The following is a 7,323-nucleotide window of genomic DNA, read 5'->3' as shown; positions in this document are numbered from 1 at the left end:
TTGTACCTCACTCCTTGCTCATTGGCTACATGCGTATTTCCCTCCTTGAGGACAGGCAAAGCGAGCGAGGCAGCTTCAGGACTCTGTCATATTATGGGATATCTTAAAAACTCTTACATTACAGGCTTCTTACACATTTATGATCATTAGAATGTTGATGGATCATTTGATTAAATACATTCTTGTCAAATATGAAATTCATGTAAGATTAATTGAATGCATTTTATGAATTGTAGCCTATGAGGTGATAGTACGTTTGGTGAAGTTGGTGTTTTTTTCAGTTGTATTCTGACCACTGTGCACAGTGACTCAGCAACAGGTGCAAATGTTAGAAATGAATACACCATAAGAGTAGCCTATTGGATCTGTCTTGGGCTTCTCAAGAAAGCTACATGTTACTCGCTGTATGAAATACACTAAAATGTAAGCGAACAATAATGTGTTGTGCTGTGCAGGTTGACACTGACACTAAACATCAAAGCAACAGACAATAAACATATGATAATTGATTGTGTATATATTATCAAATAAAGAAGTAAAGAAATATACTGAAATATAACCTAACATGCCAAACATCACCGAACAAAACGGTGTATCTCATGTATAGAGCGCCACCAAGTGGCTCATATTGTACCATACAGTATGTACAGTGTGCAGTGTAAAATGCTTGTCTGCTGGTGGCACTCTTTTAAAGTAAATTAATGTTCATGTCCATGTCTTGTGGTGCACACCAAACATTAACTCAACACATTTATTTTAAAACAGATTACATAAATGTTTAAACTTTGCATTTTTTTAATCAAACTTCATTGTGTGATCAGTTGTATAATACAGTAGTATGCATGCACAAACCTGATAAACAAACACAATCTTTACTTGATCACTTTGTTGAAAACCCTTTATAATTCTAACGCATACAGTTATTACAAGATCCATGTACAGTATCACTGGGTCTATGGTAGGGTTGGGGTCAGTTAGAATTCAAGTCAGACAATTCAGAAAGTGATTGCAATCTAAAATTTAAAAAAATTAAAAACTTTTGTAATAAATAGCTTATTTTTATTTGATTAAGGAGTCATTAAAAATAGTTTCCCTTTTTTCGACTACATTTCTACAGGCCCATCACTCAGCTGTTCACCAAAAAAGTGACAGGGTATGCTTTGTTGATTGAATCCAACATTGCCCCTTTAAATTGGAATTTCAGTTTACTTCCTGAATTGACTGAATTGATGATCATGTTCTATGTGCTTCTGTTCTACACACACAAACCTTCATGTATGCTGATGTTCAGCCGCGGGCCGATTTTTTTATTGAGCGGATGGTCAGGGGGCCGGAACATAGTTACAAATAATGTAGAGACTGCAAATTGACCGCAAGAACCCAAACAGATACAATATTTGACTAAAATATAATCATTTCAAACCTTGCTTACATTTGTATACAATCACATGCTGTATATCTCACGATTATGCGTGGGTAGACTTTGGAACAGATTTCAAAATAAAAATAAATTGCAACTGATTTTCTGGTGTTTTTACAGTCTTTTATGTCCCCAAAAAACTAATAACAATTATATATATATATATACACTACCAGTCAAAGGTTTGGACACACCTACGCATTCAAGGGTTTTTCTTTATTTTTACTATTTTTTACATTGTAGAATAATAGTGAAGACATCAAAACTATGACATAACACATAAGGAATCATGTAGTAACCAAAAAAGTTTTAAACAAATCTAAATATATTTTAGATTTTAGATTCTTCAAACAGCCACCATTTGCCTCAGAAATTGCAGTCCAAATAAATGCTTCACAGAGTTCAAGTAACAGACACGCCATTCCATCTGGTTTGGGCTTAGTGGGACTATCATTTGTTTTTCAACAGGACAATGACCCAACACACCTCCAGGCTGTGTAAGGGCTATTTTACCAAGAAGGAGAGTGATGGAGTGCTGCATCAGATGACCTGGCCTCCACAATCCCCCAACCTCAACCCAATTAAGATAGTTTGGGGTGAGTCGGACGGCAGAATGAAGGAAAGGCAGCCAACAAGTGCTCAGCATATGTGGGAACTCCTTCAAGACTGTTGGAAAAGCATTCCAGGTGAAGCTGGTTGAGAGAATGCCAAGAGTGTGCAAAGCTGTCATAAAGGCAAAAGGTGGCTATTTGAAGAATCTCAAATCTCAATATATATACTGTGTATATACTGTGTATATAGTCCCATTCAAAAGTTTGGACACACCTACTCATTCAAGGGATTTTCTTTATCTTTACTATTTTCTACATTGTAGAATAATAGTGAAGACATCAAAACTATGAAATTACACAAATGGAATCATGTAGTAACCAAAAAAGTGTGGCTATTTGAAGAATCTCAAATATAAAAAATACACTGCTCAAAAAAATAAAGGGAACACTTAAACAACACAATGTAACTCCAAGTAAATCACACTTCTGTGAAATCAAACTGTCCACTTAGGAAGCAACACTGATTGACAATACATTTCCCATGCTGTTGTGCAAATGGAATAGACAACAGGTGGAAATTATAGGCAATTAGCAAGACACCCCCAATAAAGAAGTGGTTCTGCAGGTGGTGACCACAGACCACTTCTCAGTTCCTATGCTTCCTGGCTGATGTTTTGGTCACTTTTGAATGCTGGCGGTGCTTTCACTCTAGTGGTAGCATGAGACGGAGTCTACAACCCACACAAGTGGCTCAGGTAGTGCAGCTCATCCAGGATGGCACATCAATGCGAGCTGTGGCAAGAAGGTTTGCTGTGTCTGTCAGCGTAGTGACCAGAGCATGGAGGCGCTACCAGGAGACAGGCCAGTACATCAGGAGATGTGGAGGAGGAGGCCGTAGGAGGGCAACAACCCAGCAGCAGGACCGCTACCTCCGCCTTTGTGCAAGGAGGAGCAGGAGGAGCACTGCCAGAGCCCTGCAAAATGACCTCCAGCAGGCCACAAATGTGCATGTGTCTGCTCAAACGGTCAGAAACAGACTCCATGAGGGTGGTATGAGGGCCCGACGTCCACAGGTGGGGGTTGTGCTTACAGCCCAACACCGTGCAGGACGTTTGGCATTTGCCAGAGAACACCAAGATTGGCAAATTCGCCACTGGCGCCCTGTGCTCTTCACAGATGAAAGCAGGTTCACACTGAGCACGTGACAGAGTCTGGAGACGCCGTGGAGAACGTTCTGCTGCCTGCAACATCCTCCAGCATGACCGGTTTGGCGGTGGGTCAGTCATGGTGTGGGGTGGCATGTCTTTGGGGGGCCGCACAGCCCTCCATGTGCTCGCCAGAGGTAGCCTGACTGCCATTAGGTACCGAGATGAGATCCTCAGAACCCTTGTGAGACCATATGCTGGTGCGGTTGGCCCTGGGTTCCTTCTAATGCAAGACAATGCTAGACCTCATATGGCTGGAGTGTGTCAGCAGTTCCTGCAAGAGGAAGGCATTGATGCTATGGACCGCCCGTTCCCCAGACCTGAATCCAATTGAGCACGTCTGGGACATCATGTCTCGCTCCATCCACTAACGCCACGTTGCACCACAGACCGTCCAGGAGTTGGCGGATGCTTTAGTCCAGGTCTGGGAGGAGATCCCTCAGGAGACCATCCGCCACCTCATCAGGAGCATGCCCAGGCGTTGTAGGGAGGTCATACAGGCACGTGGAGGCCACACACACTACTGAGCCTCATTTTGACTTGTTTTAAGGACATTACATCAAAGTTGGATCAGCCTGTAGTGTGGTTTTCCACTTTAATTTTGAGGGTGACTCCAAATCCAGACCATGGGTTGATACATTTGATTTCCATTGATCATTTTTGTGTGATTTTGTTGTCAGCACATTCAACTATGTAAAGAAAAAAGTATTTAATAAGATTATTTCATTCATTCAGATCTAGGATGTGTTGTTTAAGTGTTCCCTTTATTTTTTTGAGCAGTGTATTTTGATTTGTTTAACACTTTTCTGGTTACTACATGATTCCATATGTGTTATTTCATAGTTTTGATGTCTTCACTATTATTATACAATGTAAAAAATAAAGAAAAACCCTTGAATGAGTAGGTGTGTCCAAACTTTTGACTGGTAGTGTATGTATATAGTTTTTGCTCTGAAAACTTGGAGGCAAAATAAAACCTAATATAAATAATGCTGCCTGATTAGATATGAATATACATTTTAGAGGGCAGACATTCAAAATGATAAAACAGCAGAGATGTGTGTCACTATGTTCTCCGGGGTATGGGAGGGGGAGAGGTGGTCCTCTGAGATGGTCTCTTAGGAAGTGCTCGAGAGGGGCATGATATGTAACGCTCCTGCAACAAACTCTCTGGAGCCCTAAAATGTATAACAGATAACAGCATGGTTGTTACACTCGGCATGACAAACTAAACAGAGATTAAGCAATGCAGTGTGTTCATGTGAGTCACACAGTATTTCTGTCACGATCGTCGGATACAGAGGACCAAGGCGCAGCGTGGAAGGTGAACATATTTATTAAATAATGATTACACGAACAAAAACAACAAATCGATACGTGACGTCCAAAGGTGCAAAACACAAACCTACACAGGAACAAGATCCCACAAACACTGTGGGAAAAATGGCTGCTTAAGTATGGTTCCCAATCAGAGACAACAAGCAACAGCTGATACACGTTGCCTCTGATTGAGAACCACACTGGCCAACATAGAACTACAAAACTAGAACGAAAAACAAATGAAAACTCACACCCTGGCACAACATACTAGAGTCCCCAGAGCCAGGGCGTGACAATTTCCTGTCATCTCAAATGAGTGTGTCTCTCAGGGGAATTATTAAAATAGCCAAGTTGTAGAGGTGTCATGCTGTAGAACCCCCTATAGCTGATTGTCTGTTTCACAGTTAGTCCAGTAAGTCTCAGCTCTATAATTGTTAAGAAAACAGTCATAATGTCAGCTACAGTAACTGGATATGGCGATTGTTTTTTACATTTCAAAATATAGCTTTTGACCCAGTTAAACTTACATCTATGGTAAAGCACCATGAGAGCAGTTTTTTTGTTTGCAATCATTAGGGTCGGGTTGGTTTTGTGGTTGGCAGTTTGTGATGCACATCAACTCGGGTTACCCAAATGATTTAGTTACAGATGCAAAATTCACATAACTATCAACAGAAATATACACAGACAAGTTTAAATACAAGTAGGAAGAATACATGGTAACACTGCATACCTCTTCATAATGCATATTTAACTCCTTATGAGAAATGCATAATGCATTACAATGGAGAAATCGGGCGCAAATAACTGCTCTTAGACATGCATACTGCATTATGACCAAGGCCATTGTCTTATGTCAGATAGTGTGTCAATTCCGCCTGCACTGATCTGTCTCGTATATCGCAAAGAGTAATGGGATAGCTCGAAAGTAGTTCTGCTACTCGGAGTCGATATTCAGGTAATAATAAGGAATTCCCCTAGACCACGCTCACAAATTAGGGAAAACAAACATTATTTCCCATAAACCCACAGTGTAAAAAGCCAACTTCGTTATTTTTTTGTTATACAGAAATAACTAAACATGCCGAAAAGCTGCTGTGTTGTTCAATGTACATGTAACCAGGTCAAAAATCCCGACCAACGGTTCGCAATGCTCCCTTGTAGGGAAATAGAGAGCGCGAGAAGAGCACTGTGGCTTCAAGCTATTCGGTATTGGAAATGTGAGGACCCGGATGTGTCAAAGTAGGCAGGCTACACGTAGTTAGTTATGTGTGTGGAAAACAGTTGATCACAGGTAAGACATTTCACTTGTTTAGTGTAGTTCGTTTGTAACTCCTCTCATTACTTGTAGATGTATAGTCTGTTTGTTTGTGTTGGTCTTGGCTAGCTTAATGTTCCGGTCAGCTAGCTCGCTCTCACTCACGTGGCTGCTAACACCGTCAAGACGTCATGAAATGGGGCATGAGGGAAGCCCTACAATATTGGGAGCAGGCAATGTTGAAAAGTAATCTTTAGTCATGTTGTACTTTATGAAACGTTGTTCTGTAATTGACTAAAACAGACAGACAAAAATACAATTGCATTTGAAAAAGGATAGGTTTTTGCTGTGAGCCAATGTGGTAACCTAGGTAAGCACAGATTGTTTTTCCCCGCAGGCGGGGCCGTGACGTTCTACCTAATACCGACTGGGACTATCAGCTGTCTAACATTAAAAAATATTGCCTAGGCGACATCTGCTGAACCCCATTTCTGTCTCAAAACTGTCTGAATTAATCTAAAACAATAAATATGTCAATAATGTTGATGCTTTTTTACATCTAGCTAAGGATTATTGTGCTTCAATGAGGAGTAAAGCTAACAAAAATGTGTCCTTAACATCGACTGAAAGGATGCTGCTAACCAACCAGCTAACTTACCTACTTAGCGCTGCACACACAATGTTGAATATTCCAACAAAAGATAGCTAGCAAGCTACTACTGTAGCTAGTAGTGCCAAAGCTTACATTATTATGAGTTTTTATGAAACCGTTATGTTTCACTATATTGAATCACTCCAATATATTGGTATCACTCCGCAGCGGAGGGATACATCAGAGGTGAGGATTTACAGATTTACTCCCGTGTACACCTGTGTCACGGCTGGGGTCCGCCCCTATATATAGACCCCATGGCCGCAACACACGTTCTCTACATCATTTTTGAGGCGCCTTCTAGCACCGTAGAGGATTGGAGTGATCCATATAGCTCACATAACCGTGGTTACATTCGGAACCTTCGTTATGTTTCACTATATTGGATCACTCCAATATATTGGTATACCCGTCCCAGATTTTGTCGGTGCTAGAGGGACCTGGCCAGCCAGCGGCAAAGTCCCAGCGCGGAACCGAGACGCAGGGGCCGTCAATGTGGAAGGGGGGTCCCGGCACAGTCCCTGGAAGGGGAGGCGACGCCCAGGACCGCTGATCCAACCGTAGAGGGAGGTGCCACATTTACCCGATAGTACCTAGCAGGAAGCCCAGCTGGCCGCAGCACAGATATCAGCGAGGGGCACTCCTCTCAGTAGAGCCCAGGACGCAGCCACACCTCATGTTGAATGTGCCACTACAGATCCCAGCACTGGCCTGCCAGCCAGGCGGTATGCTGTCGTAATCGTGTCTACGATCCAGTGAGAGTGTCTCTGCTATGATAGCCCAGCCCCCAGGACTCTCTCACCATAGCAGACAAAGAGCTGGTCTGTTGTTCTCACTGACCGCGTCCGCTCCACATAGGCAGCCAGTGCCCGCACAGGGCACAGCATGCCGGAGGGAGGCCCAGACTCCCCCGCCAC

General features: G+C 42.3%; 1 protein-coding gene across 1 annotated transcript in view; it reads right to left on the bottom strand.

Moving 5' to 3' along the window:
• Positions 1 to 4,019: 4,019 nt before the first annotated feature.
• The window catches only part of pik3ap1 (phosphoinositide-3-kinase adaptor protein 1), a 28,809-nt gene continuing 25,505 nt past the window's right edge, over positions 4,020 to 7,323 (bottom strand). Inside the window, exon 17 of the mRNA XM_084164591.1 lies at positions 4,020 to 4,354. Coding sequence (XP_084020717.1) covers positions 4,243 to 4,354 — 112 coding nt within the window. The 3' untranslated portion in view covers positions 4,020 to 4,242. The remainder of the gene's footprint in view (positions 4,355 to 7,323) is intronic.

The sequence above is a fragment of the Coregonus lavaretus genome, assembly GCF_964263955.1.
Source record: "Coregonus lavaretus genome assembly, chromosome: 1".
NCBI lineage: Eukaryota > Metazoa > Chordata > Actinopteri > Salmoniformes > Salmonidae > Coregonus > Coregonus lavaretus.
The sequence above is the reverse complement of the archived record's forward strand: the minus strand, read 5'-3'. Positions and strand labels throughout refer to the sequence as shown.